This window comes from Lampetra planeri, chromosome 74 (assembly GCF_965212315.1).
Source record: "Lampetra planeri chromosome 74, kcLamPlan1.2.h2, whole genome shotgun sequence".
Classification (NCBI taxonomy): Eukaryota; Metazoa; Chordata; class Hyperoartia; order Petromyzontiformes; family Petromyzontidae; genus Lampetra; species Lampetra planeri.
The window spans coordinates 3,499,916-3,519,889 of NC_136179.1; the positions used below are offsets into that span (position 1 = coordinate 3,499,916).

A 19,974-nucleotide genomic window follows, 5' to 3' on the forward strand; every position below is an offset into this window, starting at 1 on the left:
GACGGGGATCAGGGGTCTTGAGTTAATTATGGCTGAGACCTCGGCCATGAGAGTGGTCAAGACCTCGTGAGAGAGCCGTGTGGACCCGACATCACATAGCATGGAGTCGAGAATGCGTCGAGCAATCCCGATCATGCGTTCCCAGGCTCCACCCATGTGCGAAGAGTGGGGAGGATTGAAGATCCATGTACAGCCTTGGTCACAAAGGTATTTCCTGACAGAATAATCTTCGACTTTCTCCGTATTGATCTTAAGCTCTTTATATGCTCCTATGAAATTGGTTCCACAATCAGAACGGAGTTGCTTGGCTGGCCCTCTGATGGCGAAGAACCTCCGGAGTGCATTTATAAAGCTCGAAGAGTCCATGGACTCGATGACTTCGATGTGCACTGCTCGTGTACTCATACAGGTGAACAGCACTGCCCAACGTTTGCTGTTCGCGAGCCCTCCTCTGGTGCGGCGGGAGATGACTGTCCACGGTCCGAACACGTCAATCCCTACAGAGGTGAAGGGAGGTTCCACACTGAGTCGATCAGCTGGGAGGTCTGCCATTTTCTGTTCTTCCTGTTTTCCACGTAGCTTGCGACACCGGATACACTTGTGGATTGTGCTGGCGATGCACCTCTTTGCTCCAACGATCCACAGCCCTGCAGATCGAATTGCTCCTTCTGTGAAGTGCCGACCTTGGTGCTTGACCTTCTCGTGGTAGTGGCGCACGAGTAAGATTGCGATGTGGCTCTGGCTTGGGATTGTGAGGGGGTTTCGTTCATTCTCATCTAATTTTGCATTCCCTAGCAAACCACCGATCCTGAGCAAGTCGTCTTTGTCCATCCCGGGGTTTAGCTTCCTGAGGGTGCTGACCCTAGGAAGGTCTTCTCCCTTGTTAATGGCCTTGATCTCACTTGCATAAGCTGCCTGTTGCACACAGCGGAAGATTGATTTCCTTGCTCTGGAAAGCTCGTCTTCAGTGCGTGGCACTGTGCAGTAATGCCATCCATTGCAGCTACCAGTGGTGCCTCTCATTGGGCGATGGAAGCAGTCTGCAATATGCGTTAAATGTGCTATCGCTCGCACGAGCGTCGTCCATTTCGAGAAATGTTCAAAATGGTGTGGACTCAGTGGACTTCTCGGTCGCACATTTGTTACGAAAGTTGTCACTTGAGGACGAATCTCCTTGTCGGACTCGGGCTCTAAGAGTCCAAAGGTCTCCTTGGTAGTACATGGGCCAACGTCACGTCGTAACAGGAACGCTGGACCCGTCAGCCAGATGGTTTGATTCAGCAGAGATGCAGGGACGGACCTAGTTGCGAGATCTGCTGGATTCTGGTCAGTTGGAATGTAATTCCATTGCTCCGGCTGCGTCGATCTCCTGATGCGCTCCACCCGGTTGCTGATGTAGGTGTAGAACCTTCTGGTTTGGTTGTTTATGTAGCCTAGTACGACCTTACTGTCCGTGTAGAACTTGACCGCGTCCAGTTTGACGTCAAATTCGTCTAAGATCAGTTCCGCCACCTCTGTAGCAAGAACCGCTCCACACAGCTCAAGCCTTGGGATGGTATGGTCCGGTTGTGGGGCCAGTTTGGCTTTGCCCAATATGAATCCAACATGCTGTATCCCTTCTGCGCTTGTGGTTTTTAGGTAAGCTACGGCTGCAACGGCCATCATAGAAGCATCTGCAAACACATGTAACTCCTTCCGTTGGGTTACGGAAAGGGATGTGGGCGTGTAGGAACGAGGAATCTGCAGCTGCTCAAGTGCCTGTAAGGAATTTCTCCAAGTTTCCCATTCTTGTCGCCGTTCCTCTGGCAACGGGCTATCCCAGTCTTGTGTATCAACACAAAGGTCTCTGAGTATCCAACGGCCTTGAATGGTAACCGGCGCTACAAATCCCAATGTATCGTACAGGCTGTTTACCATTGACAAGATGCCTCGTCGCGTGTAAGGTTTCTCTCCAATTGATACTCGGAACGTGAACGTATCCGCTTTCAGGTCCCAACTCAGTCCAAGGCTGCGTTGGATTGGTGGTGTGTCGACGTTAAGGTCCAAGTCTTTCAAGTCTTTTGAACGATCGTCGGAAGGAAACGCTTTTATCACCTCTGCGCTGCTGGACGCTATTTTGTGAAGTCTCAGGTTAGCAGTTGCTAACATTCCTTGCGTCCTTTGGAGCAGATCGATGGCATCTGAGGCCGTGGGCATTGATTTAAGTGCATCGTCAACGTAGAAATCTCGCTCTACAAATCGCTTGGCGTCTTTCCCATATTCCCCTTCTCCTGCCTGCGCGGTCCTCCTCAGTCCATAGGTGGCTACCGCTGGGGATGGGCTGTTGCCGAAGACATGCACCTTCATTCTGTATTCAACAATTCGATCATCAACGTTGTTATTGCGGTACCACAGAAACCTGAGGTAATTTATGTCGTCTTCTTGGACAATGAAACAGTGGAACATTTGTTGAATGTCGGCGGTTACGGCGATTGACTCCTTTCTGAAACGGATGAGTAACCCTAGGAGACTGTTGTTCAAGTCAGGTCCAGTGATCATTACGTTGTTCAAGGAAATGCCATTAAATTGAGCACTGGAATCGAACACCACTCTGATCTGATCCGGCTTCTTTGGGTGATACACGCCAAAGATTGGTAAGTACCAGCATTCCTGTCCTTCTTCTAGAGGAGGGGCTGCTTCAGCGTGACCACTGTCAAATATGTTTTTCATGAAGGACACAAAATGTTTCTTCATCTCTGTTTTCTTGTCCAAGGTGCGGCGCAATGAGTTGAGCCGTGAGAGGGCTTGCTCTCTATTGTTGGGTAGCCGGCATCTGGGATTACGAAATGGCAGAGGGGCAACCCAACTGTTTGACTCATCTTGGAAGAACTCTCTGTCCATTATTTTCAAGAATTCTTCATCCTCTAGCGATGGAGCAGGTTTGTCATCGTCCTTCGTTGTCACGAACACCGTATGTCCAACATCATCTTTCAGCATAGAGGTTCCTTCGTCGGCCTGCATGGTACAGCCTTGACTTCTTTCGCCGAGTTTCTCTTTCAGCGTGAAGTGGTTGGGGCATGGTTTGAAGAGCGACGTGCGTCCATTCATGAGCACACTCGTTCTGAATGTGCCAATGTGGTCTGGTTTGTGGGTCCCATCGAGACAAACGTCACCCACGATGACCCATCCTAGATCGAGTCTCTGGGCGTAGGGAGCGTCGTGAAGTCCATTGCGTTGGTCGCGAACCTTGTGGACTCTCAGCATGTCCCTGCCGAGCAGAAGTATGATCTGTGCCGCGTGATCCAATGGCGGGATGAACTCTGCTATGGGTTTCAGGTGTGGGTGGTGACGTGCAACTTCGGGCGTGGGAATCTCACTCCTGTCGTCCGGTATCTCGTTGCACTCTGTCACCGTAGGAAGGGCTAGCTTCATGGTGCTATCTATGGTTTCCACCATGGGGCCGCTCGCTCTTCTTCCCGCTGTCTCCATCAGTCCTGAGCATGTTCTGAGCGTGTATGGAAAGGAATTCCCACCTACACTTAGCTGATCAAAGAACTCTGACCTTGCCAAAGACCTGTTGCTCTGGTCGTCCATTATGGCATACATCCTTACTGCCCTTTCATGATGTCCTTTGGGATAGACTCGGACGAGGCATATCTTTGAGCAAGACCTTCCTTTGAAGCCTTCTCCACAGACTTCTGTGCATTTGGTTGTGATTGACGAAGTGAGTGCGGCGGTCTTGCCTTGCTCCCCGCCGTGCTCTGCTTCGGGATCGGAAGCCTTAGTGCTACTGGGTTTCCAGTAAAATGTGTGCAGAGCAGTTGTGTGTTTGTCGCTGCCACATTCCTCGCACTTGATATCTGTCTTGCAATTCCTTGCAAGGTGGTTTGTAGAAGCACAGCATTTGAAGCACACTCCAAATTCTTTCAGCATGTTCTTCCGCTCTTCCAATGGCTTCCTCCTGAACTCACAGCATTTCTGGAGGGAGTGAGGTTTATCATGCAATGGGCATTGCTTCTCTGGATCCTCTATCTTTGTCTTTGTGGTGGTTGCCTGGACGGAGTTTGCGAATGTCGCAGGAGAGACCTCAGTCTTGTGTACGGAAATTGGCACTCTCGCTGTTCCTCGTTTCGCCGTTGTCCTTTCCATTTTTGGGAGATCTGGACTGGAAATCCCCGTGGTGCCAAACATGAAACTCGGGTCATTTCTAGTCTTAGCCAGGTTGCGGATAAACTTTGAGAAAAAAGAGAATGGGGGGAATGCAACCTGATGCTCTGACTTGTATCTTGAACCCGCTGTTCTCCATTTTTCCTGCACGTCAAATGGCAATTTCTCTACGATGGGGTTCACGCCATGGTAGGTATTCAAGAAAATGAGACCTGGTAAGAAGGGATCAGCCTGGGCTGATTCAAGCTCCATCAAAAGATCTCCAAGCTCCCGTAACCTTTTATTGTCTCGACCAGAGATTTTTTGAAAGTTCTGCAACTTCTTGAAGAGAGCCTTCTCAATGGTTTCTGGGCTACCATAGCACTCCTCGAGCCTCTCCCACACCGCATGCAGGCTTGAGGCGGGGTCGTCAATGTTTGCTGACCGGATCCTCTTTGCGTACTCTGCAGATTCATTTCCTAACCATTTCACCAACAGGTCGAGTTCTTCACTTGCAGAGATGTCTGCATTTCGGATTGCATTCCTGAAGGTAGATCTCCAGGCACGATAGTTCTCAGAGTGGTCATCAAACTTAACGAGTCCTGTGTTGATTAGTTCGCGGTGAGCCAGGTACCTAGCAAAGTCTCCTAGTCCTGCTGATCCAGGGTGTGTCCATACTGGCGCTTGTGAGGCGGCATTATTGGCTGTATTGCCTAGCATGCCGTCATTTGCGATGGCGTTGGACTGTGGGCCCAAAGGGTTTCGATCACGTTGGTTGGATCCCCTTATGTGACTGTCTGGAATGTGGGTCTGACTTGGTGCATCCACGTCTGACCCCATATGCGCGACGCTGAGTCGGCGACTAACTCTCAGGGCAGGATATGCATTTCCACCATTCCCGTAGTCAGCATTCATGTTCATTCGGTGTGGAGATGGCGAAGCCTGAACGTCCACCATTTGTTCAGTATGGTTTGGTGGAGGAGCATTGATGCATTGTTCAGACCAGTCCAAAATATTTTTTCTGGTGAGTTGATCACGGTCCTTGACAGGTATCTGCGTGCCAAACTCACTCCAATTCTCTTCCTTATCCAGGTTGGCTGCTGCTTCGAGCACCTCTGCCTGGGCCCTTGCAGCAGCTGCTTCCCTTTTGAGTTGTAGGGTGCTTAACTTAGCATCCAGCTCAATTTTCTTCCGTGTGGCAGTAGCCACTAATATACACTCTTGCTCTTCAAGCTCTGCTTTCTTCCGTGCGGCAGTAGCTGCTAATGTACTCTCTTGCTCTTCAAGCTCTGCTTTCTTCCGTGCGGCAGTAGCTGATAATGTACTCTCTTCTTCTTGTATGCGAGCCTTTTCAATTAGCATGGCTTCCTCTTCAGCCATGTAGGCAATACGGGCGTTTGCTGCTTCTGCTGCTGCGCGTGCCTGAGCTGCTGCCATACTAGTAGATGATGTCTTTGAGTGTGCTGAGGCTTTAGATCTTGTGGTGGACCTGGATGAGACGGAGTGCTGAGATCCTGTCTCTCTTAAGCCATCCACACGGTCCATTGCATCTTGTATCACTGCCTGCACATTATCATCGAGCAGTTCGAGGAAGTGCTCTTGCGTGCGCACTCCCTCAATGCCCTCATCTGTTTTCATCTTCGTCAGGAGGGATATGTATTTATTTGCCAGGAGCTTGTAGCTTGAGCTGCTCACCTTCACTCGCTGGATGGCCCGCTGAATTTAGACCACTGTGTCTGAGGCGTTTGAAGCTTCAGATAAATCTGCTTCGACCCGGTCCCATGCCCGTTGTATCCTGGCATCCAGGTCCTGTTTCTCAGCCTCATAGCTTTCCAAGGCCCGTTGCGTCAACCTGACCTCCCTCTGGGGCCTTGAACTCCCTTGGTCCTCTTGAGGCAGGATGGGAGATCCTGGATTGCTTGGTTCACCTTCTTCAGCATCTCTCCCTGCTGAACTGTGGCTTTCCATGCTGCGATGTTTGCAGCACGATTTTAATGTAGACTCGTTGCAGAGCTCCTTGCTTGTTGCAGGCTGACTGCAGGGCTGGCTGCAGAGTTGGCTGCAGAGTTGACTGCAGGGCTGGCTGCAGAGCTGGCTGCAGGGCTGGCTGCAGAGCTGGCTGCAGAGCTGGCTGCAGGGCTGGCTGCAGAGCAGACTGCAGAGCTAACTGCAGGGCTGGCTGCAGGGCTGGCTGCAGAGCTGGCTGCAGGGCTGGCTGCAGAGCTGGCTGCAGAGTTGACTGCAGGGCTGGCTGCAGGGCTGGCTGCAGAGCTGGCTGCAGAGCTGGCTGCAGGACTTCTTGGGAGCTTTAAGAAGTGTATCTTTTTACTTGGCTGCAGAGAGCTGGCTGCAGCACTGGTTGGGAGCTTCAGGAAGAATATATTTTTACTATCTCGGCCTCGCCGTGCGCTGCGTTGCACTGCTAGTCGAGTAGATAACCATGTGTTCAATAAACCCTCGGAGCCAGGATGACCGTCCAACTCCGATCGTCATTTATTGAATGTAACAGGTAAAAAGATAATGCTTCTTAAGCTCCCACAATGGACAAGTGCGGCTGTGGTCTCACTGAGATGTGATGCGTGCCGCCATCTTGACTTATCTGTGTAATGGCTGACGCCTGCGTGGTACAGTGGAAATCTAACATCGTCACTTCCTGGTCACGTGACCAACATTAGCATCAAAAAACAGGAACTTCCTGTGAACGCACGCTCCACATCTGCCGTGAGGCAAGACAGAAAGATTAAGCACAGTGGTTTGAAGTGAATGGGCGCAATATAGATGGAGCTGCATACGAAAGAGTGGTCAGTTTTGTCCACTGGGCCGTCGAAGCGAACCCCACGAATGATGAACAGATTTAATTGAAAGTTCTGGAATTGAAAATGGATGTGGCTATGTGATTGGTGGAGGGTTCTTGGTTGCACCCGCGGACGTTCTTCGTTGGGGAGATATCGCCAGCAGAACGCAGTGTTCGGCGGGTGCAACAGCAACACTGTACCTACAGTAGATTTTCCGTTGCGACCATCACTCTGAATATGGTGTTGCGTGAAAGTAGGTGCAAATGTTGGCCGAAGAGACGCTGTTGTGCGGCAGGTTTATTTATTCATATTTGTCGAATGAAAGTGAGCTGTGGCTTTTTGCCGGCTGTTTTATTAATTTTTATCGACGAATCAGAGCTAGCTGTTTGGGAGGGTCCGTAAATAAATTAACGTCCAGATACGCACGCAGACGACCAAACCAGCGTAGTTGTTTAAGACTAGCAGTCGCCGCCCGCTTCGCGGGCGGTGTGTATATGCTTGGTTGGTGGGGAGTTGAAAGTGGATGGACAAAATAGACATGTTTTGGTGATTGTTTTATGTTTATTTTTGTGAGGTTATATGAATTTTTATGAGACGCAAAATCGACAATATTAAACAATGCAACTTATTCAAATATAGAATGCAACTTATTCAAATATCTGGCGATACACGATATTCTTCGTGTACACTTCGTCTTCCTCCTCGTCGTCAGGTCCCTCAATAAGCGCCTTGATGTTGGATCTTGCCGTGACTCGCGATAGTGCCACGTACACTTGGCCGAGCGAGAAGCATGGCGTTGGTAGATATAATCCCAGGTTGTGAACAGTTTGCCCTTGCGCCTTGTTGATGGTCATCGCGAAGGCTGGGACAATGGGGAACTGTTAGCGCCGAAGTTGAAATGGGAAGTCCTTCGTGTCCAATTCGTGGCGGATATGGTTGTTCTCAAGCAGCGAGTCCAAGACCAAGTGTGGGTACTCGGAAAGCTGCTGGAGGTCGTCAAAGTCCGACAGAGCCATCCCACCTGCCGTGAGGAACTCGTGGAGGCTGTGAAGGGTCTTGAACTTTACAATTTCTTTAATTTTCTTTGATGCTGCTAATCCTGCATAATGCACGGGTATAAGTAGTACTAATCACATACCTGCATTTCCCATATCCCCTCCCTTTGATACTGCTAATCCTGCAAAATGCACGGGCATAGGTAGTACTAATCACATACCTGCATTTCCCATAAATATGCTAAATTCCTCTTGAAATGCAATTTTTTTTGTCAAGGCGCCCTTTCCCCCCCCTTCCAACCCAGCTTATATATATGCTCCAAGCACGTGTGCTGTTTCATTCAGACGCTGTCGCCTCGACAAACCTGGTTTTCACCTGAGGACGGCTGCTTGCGTTGTGGCCAAAGCGTCGTGAGAATTATTTTATTATGTTTTATTTTTATTATTTTATTACTTCCCTTCTACGTGAATTTACCGAAAGAACCAAGAAGATTTACCATTTCTTCTTTGTTGGTCAGCTGGCGGTACTGGTACTCGTAATCGCGAGCCAATTCGTTGTAGAATTTATCCCAGAGAGCCTTCGTATCTGCTGGCATGGAATACAGCAAAATCGTAGCGAAGCTGGTACGGCATCTGAAAGAGCGAGGCTTCTTCCAGACACGCAACCCATTCGCGATCGCTCTCAAGGTAGCCTGCTCGCATGGCTGCTTCCAGCGGTTTGTTTTGTTTGATTTTATTCGTAACGCACCATCCATTTGCGCTCCACCATCCACCATGCCCTTGCATCGCAAAGACACAGCTCCGGTGTGCGTCAGCGTGTGCGCCATCCACAGTGACATTGGTCGCAATTGCACCGTTACGATCGCACACAGGTTGGCCCCTGCATCCTCCGTCTGTATGTACACACACAGACAGATGCGCTATGGGGCCACCTATTTTTTTCTCATATTAAAATGTATTTTGTTGGTGATTTTACGTTTACGTATTCCCATTGTGGGTGTTTTACGCATGCATCAGATTTTTGGGTTCCTCACATATGGTATCAGAGATGTGGGTCACTCGATTTCTCAATCGAACAATAACGGGGATCGTTTCAGTCATGACATCTTGCAGATAGAAACATTGCATGATCGTATACTAATGACAGAATTTGTACCCCAGTGGAGGGCATCCCCCACCCGGCGCTTCTTACCGGTACTGTGAGACTTACAAATACAGACCTCTCCTCCTCCTGAACCGTTCACAATACCCTGTGGTAGTACCATAATCATCTCAATAAAGCGATCACTTTCCAATGCCCATTTTGATCCCGGGAGTTACCCGGGTGGTGTAACACTGTACTCATTGTTTTAGCATGTCGCAAATTCTGATATGGCTTGTGCAACGGCCAGAGAGTGACAGCGGCGGGGGCCGGGCTGCAACCTTTGTAGACAGTTTATTACATTTCAAAGTGCATGGAATTGGTACTCCAAAACATGATACATGTACAGTAACGCCAACTGCATCCGTGGCAAATATGATACGCGGACACATGCTGCATATTATGCAACACATGCCCTTACCAGCAGCAGCATGCCGTCCATGGAGACGTGATGAACGTCAATACATAATAATGGTAATAAGCCGGATAGTACCCATTGTACCCATCAAACAGTCAGCTCGGTTGCCCCATGGGGGTATTGACCCATGGGCGAAACTGTAGGGGTGCGCTACGCAACTGGCCGTGGTCCCGGCAGGTGAAGCTGCCAGCTCAGTCCGCTAAGACTTACTGTATAGCGACCCCTGCCTACTCGTAAGGTAAAGTTGTTTGGGGACTCCACTAATCGCAGCACGCAGCACCCATTTTTTACATAAATAAACGTAATATTAGCGTAACTACCATTCGCACACTTGCATACACACCACACTCACACAGCGCAGGGTCTGCGCCCACAATGCACTGCAGCACTGCGGCGCAGACCTTGCCAAACCTATGCTATCGCTCTCTTCCGGGCGTGTTAATTATTTATTTTTATCGAATCAAAGTGAGCTGTGGCTTTTTGCCGTCTGTTTTATTTTCATCGAATCAGAGCGAGCTGTTTGGGCGGGTCCGTGAATAAATCAACGTCCAGATACGCACGCAGACGACCAAACCAGTGTAGTTGTTTAAGATTTTGCGTTGCGACCATCACTGTGAATATGGTGTTGCGTGAAAGTAGGCGCAATTGTTGACCGAAGAGACGCTCTAGGGCGGCAGGTTTATTTATTTATATTTGTCGAATGAAAGTGAGCTGTGGCTTTTTGCCGGCTGTTTTATTAATTTTTATCGACGAATCAGAGCTAGCTGTTTGGGCGGGTCCGTAAATAAATTAACGTCCAGATACGCACGCAGACGACCAAACCAGCGTAGTTGTTTAAGATGCCCTACGATCTGCGGATCCAGAATTGGGCTCCTCAGCCACCTCAAGAGCGACCTTCAAACCTTATGGGCATCATCCTCGAACCCCAAAAAACTGCCGACGACGACCATATCAACAACATACTCATGGCTGGGATGTCTTCAATTATTCCACGTTTCATGCTATGCAAGTTTAAAGCCTATGCAAATCGCTGATTGGTAGGCTTTTTACAGTTTTTCTGTGGTCAGGCCCAAAATCGTCTATTTTTTTAAGTATTGTAATCTTTATTTTGACTGCAAGAATTCGATGAGCTATTAAATCAAAAGTAATTATCTTATAATAATGTAATACGAATATTGCACTGTAAGATGTATATAATGTATAAGCTGTGCAGTTAAAGTGTGAGCCACACCTTCCCCTGTCCCCTGAGTTGTTGTTCCCCTTCCTTTGGTTCAGTGCTATGTTTCGAGAGAAGGAGAGGCGAATCTGGAGAAAGACGAGAGTGACAGAAGGGGGAGGGGCACCCAGGAGAGTGACGGGAGGAGGAGCCCCGGGGAAAGTTACAGGAGGGGGAGGAGCCCCGGGGAGAGCTATTTCTAATTAGTTTTGCAAATAGCTCAACTTTTCAGTTTGGCAGACAAGGGCTCGCCCCCTATTAGTCTTGCCAGCTAATTTTTACTGCACTGATATTTGGTAACAATTATTTAGTTACGACCAATATATAAATTCACATTTTGAAAGTTTTCATACATGTGTAATGCGGGCGTAAGCGACCTTCCGGAGGTGACGTCACGGGGGGTGGAGTCATGTGACGTGGGGGGAAGGTTCGGGGCCTTAAGCGGGTAAACCGGAAGGGGAAGTCAGTCGGGGTGTGAGCGGAAAAGAGTGAGGCCACGCGGGCAAGTGTGGAGAGGGGGGGGCGCCGACGGCCATCGGGAGCCAACCCCGAAGATAAGAGGAAGCTGCGGAGTGGTGTGCAGCTGCAGAGGAGACAGCCAGGAGGGCTGCGTGTTAGAGGCAGCGGTGTGGCTGCCAGGAGGAGCTGCGGAGAGAGAGAGAGAGGGGGCTGCTTGTTAGAGGCAGCGGTGTGGCTGCCAGGAGGAGCTGCGGAGAGAGAGAGAGAGAGCAAGAAGCTGTGAGAGCTGCGGAGGGAGAAGAGCAGCAGCGAGTACAGCCAAGGGGGGCTGTGTGAGAGAAACAGCAGTGGAGCTGCTGTTGTGGATCGGGCCGACATTGGAGTCAGCACCGTGGAGAAGCTACAGAGTAAAGACAGCCGTGTGGGTGTACAGCACGAACCGAATAATAAAGGACACTGAGCCAGACATCGTGGTCCAGTCGTTTATTACACATGTGTAGTGACTGACTAAGAGACACTAAGAGTATGAGGCACTCTGGTTTATTAACACGGCCTGACAGTAACACTTAGCAACTACGGTTTCCAGTCAGGACAGCTGGTAACTTCCTTGACTGGCGATGCCGAGATGGTGAAGATGGAGATGACGGTGAAGACTCCAGCAGCACCACGGGATCCCACTATAAATGACAGCCCCAAGGTCCTCTCCTGAGACCCCTCTTATACTGTGAGCCTGACCTGTCTCCACCCCCGGCCACCCCCCCTTCTGGAACCTTCCTGCGGGTTCTCGATGTGACCCGTAACCTTTCCCCTAGAACCCTCTCTGGACTATCACGTGACCTGCAGTCATACAGGGCTGCTGTGAGCTGCAGATCCCCTTCCCTGCAAGCAGCCAGCACTATGCTGCTGCATGATCTATTCTATTCACTACATCACCTACCCCCCACCCCCCCGTAAAACAACAGGCGTCTCGGCTGACATCACTCACTCGCGTAGCAGGAAGCATTAAGAACAATATAAAACCAACCGGGATAATCAACAATTTCTGGCGAGAACCCACAGTAATGAACCCATAACCTAGGAATTAAAAAGAGGGCAGGTTAACGAAATCTAACACTTTTGGAGTGGGTCCTCGTCGTTGGGCCCCCAAGTGGTACAATAATGAACTTCCTGTGGACCCTGGGGACGATGTGTAAATGGCCAAATGGGCGCAGCCTCTCCTGAAAAGAAGACAAGGGAAGAAGCTGATGGCCTTTCCGTCTCCCCCGGTCCGTGTGTAGAAGGTGCGGTCGGTGGGTCTGCGGATATTAGGCACTGGGATCCTGCTGGCGAGATAACGGAATCCTGCAGAGGTGCACCCTCCATGCCTGGTCGCACTGGCTCGCCAGACACATCAGACACCCGGCACTCAGGTGGTGGGGATGAGCTGGCATCACAAGGTGGAAAATAGGGTTTCAACTGTGATGGGTGCACAATCGAGCGCCTGCAAACGACCTGGATTCACACACACTGTGGCCCCCTGACTTCAACCACCTCAACTGGGCCTTGCCATGGCCACTGCAATTTATGGGACATGCCCAAGGGTGCCTGGAGCAATGTAACCATGCCTTGTCCCCAGGGGTCCATGGGTTTCCGGATTCACGGAGTCCCACGAGCTTCCCATTGGCTGCCTGCCGCTTGGTCGAACTTCACCGAGACGCCTCCCGCACTTCTGTTAGCCGCCTGATCGTAAGCTGCATGGGCATCGGCACAGCAACCTTTTTGCCCAGCTCCATGCCTAACTGAGCCTCCATGGGCAGGGGGGGGGGGTGTCACATTCCCTCCCGTACATGAGGAAAAAGAGGGAGAACCCTGTTGAGGCATGAGGGGCCATTTTATAAGCGGCGAGAACACCCGGAACGTACATATCCCAGTCAGACTGTGATTTGTTAACCTGTTGGCACAGCATGGACGTAAGAGTACTGTGAAAGCGCTCTACCATCCCGTCAGTCTGGGGGTGGTAGGGCGATGTCCTGATCTTTTTAGTGCCCAGGGAGTCACATGCCTCCTTTATCAATTTTTACGAAAGATTTCCACCCTGGTCTGTAAGGAGATGTTCCGCAGCCCCTTTGTCCAAAACGTACCCATTTAGGAATGCGTCCGTAAAGGAAATAATTTGTTCCCCCTCTGAGTAGTGAGAAATAGGCCGAGGATGTCGAAAGCAACAAGCTTAAAAAAGTTTTCTGCACCCCAAGGAGCATTAACTTGACGTGGACAGAACGTGTAAATCTACCCCATAGAGCAGTTGGCACGACGATGCAGTAACGCTGCAATTCCTCATCCCACTTCATTAATAGCCCATCACGAATGGCTATGCGAGCTATTCCTGCCGGCACCTTTTTACTCCCTCTCGTTCCAACGCAACGCCGTAATTTTAATAGGGAGGCATCCTCTACTTGGAGACGGCCACATTCAGCGTGCGTGAGACGAATTGTGTTGTCACAGGGAGCGGTTGCCGCGAAAGGTGGAACATCAACCGACGCTACAACAGCGCACGGAAATCCTGCAGCCACAGGTTTACATCATCCAGCACCCATCAAACACGCACAGAGGTTCCTCGGCGGTAGCCGCGACAACGCGTCCGCATTGCAGTGGCATGCACCCTTTCTGTACGTGACCGTGAGGGAGTAGTCCTGCAAAATTTCTAACCAACGGGAAAGTTGGCCGGATGACTGATCAACCCGCAATGCATATTGAAGGGATGCATGGTCCGTGCACACAAGAAATTGCTTCCCGTTAAGGTATGGCCTGTACTGCTGTACAAAATGCACAATGGCCAATGATAATTCACGGCGCATCATACAATATCGCTGCTCTGCAGAGGACAGCACACGGCTCCTGTAAGCCACAACCCTCTCCACACCATTCACCACCTGGGACAGGACGGCGCTGATTCCGGTGTTGCTGGCATCTGTATCCAACAGGAAAGACAGAGAAAAATCTGGGTAGCCAAGGGGAGGTGCGTTGGTGAGGCCGTCGCGCAGCATGACAAACGCTGCCTCCTCCTGCTCCCCCCATTGAAATCTCTGGCCCTTTGCGGTGAGCGCGTGGAGCGGTTTAGCGATTGTCGCAAACTAGGGTATGAAACAGCGGTAGTATGACGTAAACCCGACAAAACTGCGAACCTCCCCTACCGATATGGGGTCGGCCATGTGTGCACACATGCAGTTTTGTCGGGATCCGTAGCTATTCCGGACTCGCTAACAATGTGGCCCAAATAGCTAAACAATGTCTGCAAAAGATGACACTTTGGCGGCTTGAATTTAAGATTGGCCGCCCACACCCTGACAAACACTGACCATAACTGCTGCAAGTGCTCCGGGATTTTGCTTCCGAACACAGTTACGTCATCCAAGTAGATGAGGCAGGAGTCCCATTGAAGACCTGCTAAGACCAGCTCCATGAGTCGCTGAAATGTGGCCGGAGCGGAGTGATGACCCATCGGAAGACAGTTATATTGGAACAACTGCTGGGGTGTTTGTAACGCGGTTTTAGGTTTGGAACCTTCATCCAAGGGCAACTGCCAAAACCCTGACAGCAAGTCGAGGGTGGAGAAAAACCGCGCACCCGACAAGGTGTCCAATGATTCGTCCATGCCTGGGAGTGGGTATGCGTCCGCCACGGAGACTTTATTTAAATTTCGATAATCCACACAAAAACGCAAACTCTCATCCTGCTTTTTAACCAGGACAATGGGAGCTCCCCACGGACTGGTGGAAGGGGAGATAATGTCGGTGGCCAACATTTCGTCGACCGCCTAGTGAACGTGGTCCTTTTCCTTGGGACTGAGCCTATACAAATGTTGACGTATAGGAGCGGCGTTACCCGTATCGATACAGTGGTGCAATACTGACGTGCAGCCAATATATTTCCCCTGACAAAAAATATCAGCAAATTCCCGGAGCAATGCACGCAACTCGCCGCACTACTCACCTGACAACTAAGAATTTTCTTTACACAGCGCATCCATCCAAGCATCATCTGGCTTGCCTCCCCGCTCCACCGTGGTGATGACCTCTGTGGCAACATCACTGACCTCACAACACACGGCCGTTGCGTGGGTCAAGACCGTACCCAACGGGACCACCGCGCCCAGCCCAGCCCAACATTCCACACATGAACCTTATGGCGGGACCCCGGGGTCCCATATGTCCTCGGCTCTCGCATAAACTGCGTTGCGATGTAATTTTATGTCGTTAAAGGCGACCGATATGGCAATCTATTCCTCTCGACGAGCTCTACATGATGCGCTAATCAAAGTTTAAAAGTTTTGTTTCTTCTGCGCATTCGTCCTCACTGCGCTTGGACAACATGACAACAGAATGATCTGTGCCAGGTGGGTCACGGTGTTTATGTGCGCGGTGGGACAGAGTTGCCAAAAATAAATAAATTAATTTCAATTTTGCCATCCGTTTATTCGGGTCCCTGAGGTCCCGCCATAAGGTTGACTTGCAGAAAGGGATCCTTGTCCCTCCTTACTTTCGCTTGGGCCCCCACCAACGCGATACCCCGATTCGCTCTATTCGAAGGGGTTGAAAGGACCCCTCCAGTGGTGACTGCATGATCAAGCTGCTTCCGCAGCCGCAAGGGCACCAACATCTGAGTACCTGGAGTTAACTGTGATGGTCTCCTTCACTAGGGCCTGGATTGTGGCGTCGGGTCTCTTCAATCAAGTCGGGGACTACACATGTGTAGTGACATAGCAATTCATTCAACCCTTGATCCACGAGCATTTTAAGGGGCATCCTTCCGAGTAAATTGGTGCCCAATAGACAGGGTACAGCCAACGTCTTAGAAACTAACACTGGCCCTGCCAATTCAATGTCCCCAATGCGTACTTTCGCCGATATCTGTCCAATAATACCCAAACTCCCACCATTAGCAGTGACACACGCACTATTCACTGGATTAAAACAACATGACATTTAAACAACATGACATCGGCAGCAAAGACTTATAATTAAGTTCTGAAATTATACTAGCCGACACTCCCGTATCAATGAGCACCCTTAGCTCGACACCCTGCACAAACCCGACAACCGCGGACGATCCTGCCGCCGCCACGACATGTTGCGACAACGCTGTCCATTGCCCCATGCCGCGTCGCCACCCATTATATGCCGAGGTCTTACATTCATGCACTGTGACATGATGAGGGATGGCGGTGTGCGAACCCAACATGCTCAAAGAGGAAGATGCCTGAAGTGACTGTGGTGGCCGGGTGTCAGATGCATTGTGACTTGCCTGTGGGCCCGTGGAAGCGGAGGTTGGCAGGACGGAGGAAGACGAAGGCGACGAGAACGATCCAGGATTGCAACGGAATCCCTTGGCGATGTGGCCCAGCTGGCCGCACTTAAAACAAGTGACTGGGACCTCCACGTTGGCAGGGCGGTCCCGCTCCGCCGTTATTGCTCCCGTCGTCGCCCCGTGCCAATCCTCCCGCGTGGGCTCCTGATGAATGAAGTGCAGGCTCGCTCCGGCTCCTGACGCTCCAGCTCATCATTATCCTATGGGAAACCCACGCAGGCAGCCACCCTGGGCCACCGCTTTAAGTTCACATGGGACTGGATGCAGCGGGCTACCTTCAAGGATGATCAGTCGTCCTCTTCCATGGCAGGCAGAGAGACGCCCAGCTCCTAGGCCAGCAACAGCAACCTCTCCAGCGCCAGAGTATCCAGTGCTGTCAGCTCCATCTGCGGATATGTAGCGTGGCCCAATGACAGCAACACGCTGCAAAAGGCAAGGGGTGTCTCGGTCTCCCCCCTCTTTTGCAGCACGAATTTTTGATGCGCGTTGGACGGAGGATCGAAAATAGCGGCCAACTGGGTGCAAGCTTGAGTCAGCATCACTCGGTCCGCTGCGGCGATGGCCTCGAATGCCGCCAAGGAGTCGTCGTCCAACGTGGTGGGCAAAGTCCACAACACCTCTTCGTCGGACCATCCCGCGAGGGTGCACGAAGTGGCAAAACGGTGCCGGAAGGCCGTCCAGTCGGCCCCCGCATCCACAAATGTTGTAACAAAAGACAGCTGCTTTTGAAGAGAGGCACCTCTGGATGAGGCACCGACAGAAACTCGAATTTGGCGGGAAGCGGTTACCGCCCGATCGACAAAATGGCAGACGATTTTGGCGTCCCGCTCATGGCGGGTTAAATGGCAGCTGCCTGCGCGGGCTGGAGCTCCACCGTCTCCCGTGCTTCCACGGCGGCGACGGTCGAGCTGCCCGCCTGCTGCCCCCGTGCTGCAGCATCCTCGGTAGGCATAGCAGACCCGAGCTGGACGACCAGCTCCGCTGATACGGAAATCAAGCCTGCGAGACATGCGGTGAGCTCGCGCCACCCCTCTCCAGCCGCAGGCAGCGAGAGGACGACGTCCCTGCCCTGTTGCTCCTCGGAGATCATGGCTTCAGGACTTATCTCCGGAATCCTCGATTCCGGGGCTGTCAGAGGTATCAAGTCCCCGTCGTCCTCATCACCCGAGGACACAATGGGCGGAATCTTCCTCTGGGCCGACTTGGATATGATGACTAAATTTCTTTAACTCCTTCTGATACCAAATGTTGTGACTGACTAAAGACATTAAGAGTAGGAGATACTCTGGTTTAGCAACACGGCCTGACAGTAACACTTAGTAATGACGGTTCCCAGTCAGTACAGCTGGTAGACTGCCTGACTGGCGACGCAGAGATGGTGAAGATGGAAACGACGGTGAAGACTCCAGCAGCACGACGGGATCCCACTCTAAACGACAGCCACGAGGTCCCTTCCCGGGGCCCCTCTTATACTGTCAGCATGGCCTAGCTCTACCTCCAGCCATGCACCCTTCTGGAACCTTCCAGCGGGTTCTCGATGTGACCCTTCTGTAACCTTTCCCCTAGATCCCTCTTCAGTCTATCACGTGGCCTGCTGCTAATCAGGGCTGTTGTGAGATGCAGATCCCCTTCCCTGCCAACAGCCAGTGCTATGCTGCTACGTGACCATTGCTATGTCACTACACATGTGTAGTGTCGGTGCATCTCTACTACTTGTTCTTTCTGCTGCTCGACTCTCGAGGCTTGTGTGTGCATTAAGGTGGCGTGCGTCGCACACACATTAAGTTGGAGACGAGGTGGTCACAGGAGGCACCGTCCTCCCCTTTTATTGTTAGTGAGTTCACGCCACCACTTGCACCGATGGTGCCGACCAAGACAGCCAACTGCTGTCTGCCAATTCTATGTCACTACACATGTGTAGTGACATAGAATCACTCACTTAGCAGCTGAGCGCTGGCTGCTGGCAGAGAAGGGGATCTGCAGCTTACAGCAGCCCTGATTGACAGCAGGCCACGTGATAGACCAGAGACGAATCTAGGGGAAAGGTCACGGAAGAGGCACATCGAGAACTCGCTAGTAGGATCCAGAAGGAGGTATGGCCGGGGGTGGAGCCAGGCCATGCTGACAGTATAAGAGGGGCCCCGAGAGGGGAACTCGAGGCTGTTTTGTGGAGTGGGATCCCCGTTGTGCTGCTAAAGTCTTCACTGCCGTCTCCGTCTTCACCATCTCGGTGTCGCCAGTCAGGAAGTCTACCAGCTGTCCTGACTGGGACCTGTAGTTACTAAGTGTTACTCTCAGGTCAGGTTAATAAATAGGGTGCCTCCTACTCTTAGTGTCTCTGAGTCAGTCACTACACATGTATAGCGTCCCTTTTTAGAAATTAATGTAGGAAATTACATTGATCCACAAGGACCAAATTAATGAAGTATTATATTAAAAAACCCAACCCTTATATTTACATTGTGCAGATGCTGTCATGCAAAAGTGGATTTACGCTCCTCCCTAGACTGCTACCTTACCAAGGTGGAGCTTGTGTACTTCAATTACCTGGAGAGATATGGTAGCGTGAGCTTTAGCTCCTGGTAGGGTCAAAACCCAACAGGTCAACGTGTAGGAGCCAGACAAAAAGCAGTACAAAGTCTCGATTTAAAGCTTTCGTGACTGCAGGGATTCATCTTCTTGGTTCTTTCGGTAAAGTCACGTAGAAGGGAAGTAATAAAATAATAAAAATTAAACATAATAAAATAATTCTCACGACGTTTCGGCCACAACGCAAGCAGCCGTCCTCAGGTGAAACCAGGTCTGTCGAGGCGACAGCGTCTGAATGAAACAGCACACGTGCTTGGAGCATATATATAAGCTGGGTTGGAAGGGGGGGGGAAGGGCGCCTTGACAAAATAATTTCCATATCAAGAGGAATTCAGCATATTTATGAGAAATGCAGGTATGTGATTAGTACTACTTATGCCCGTGCATTATGCAGGATTAGCAGCATCCAAGGGAGGGGATATGGGAAATGCAGGTATGTGATTAGTACTACTTATGTCCGTGCATTATGCAGGATTAGCAGCATCCAAGGGAGGGGATATGGGAAATGCAGGTATGTGATTAGTGCTACTTTGCTCGTGCATTATGCAGGATTAGCAGCATCACAGGGAGGGGATAGGGGTAGCTTTAATAAAGGGAAGAAGTGTTAATAGTATGTAGCTTCAGTAACTAAAACCACCACGTAAACAACTAAAGTATAAACTACATAGTATCATCATTATACTAAATATACTCTACAATAAGCTGAGTTACTAACAGTAAGTAATACATTACAATTCTACGTCGTAAAAAATATAATATGCTTCCATCTAAACTTTATTCTCTTAGATCACACGAGTCTACACCGTACTATATACTGCCATAGAAAAACCCAACATTAAATTACATACTGTATTGCTATAAACCATTGTAATATTACACTATGTATTATTCTA

General features: G+C 50.5%; 1 protein-coding gene across 9 annotated transcripts in view; it reads left to right on the forward strand.

Moving 5' to 3' along the window:
- LOC144737861 (guanylate-binding protein 1-like) overlaps nt 1-19,974 on the forward strand; it is a 237,702-nt gene that overhangs the window by 25,414 nt on the left and 192,314 nt on the right. The window contains exon 1 of one of the 9 annotated variants that reach the window (XM_078620738.1): nt 273-505. The exons of 7 other annotated variants lie outside the window; for them this stretch is intronic. In XM_078620738.1, the coding sequence (XP_078476864.1) occupies nt 320-505 (186 nt within the window). In that variant the 5' untranslated portion in view covers nt 273-319. Of the gene's footprint in view, nt 1-272; nt 506-2,579; nt 2,919-19,974 lie in introns of those variants that run through there. One more of the 9 variants, XM_078620740.1, reaches the window with a different exon arrangement.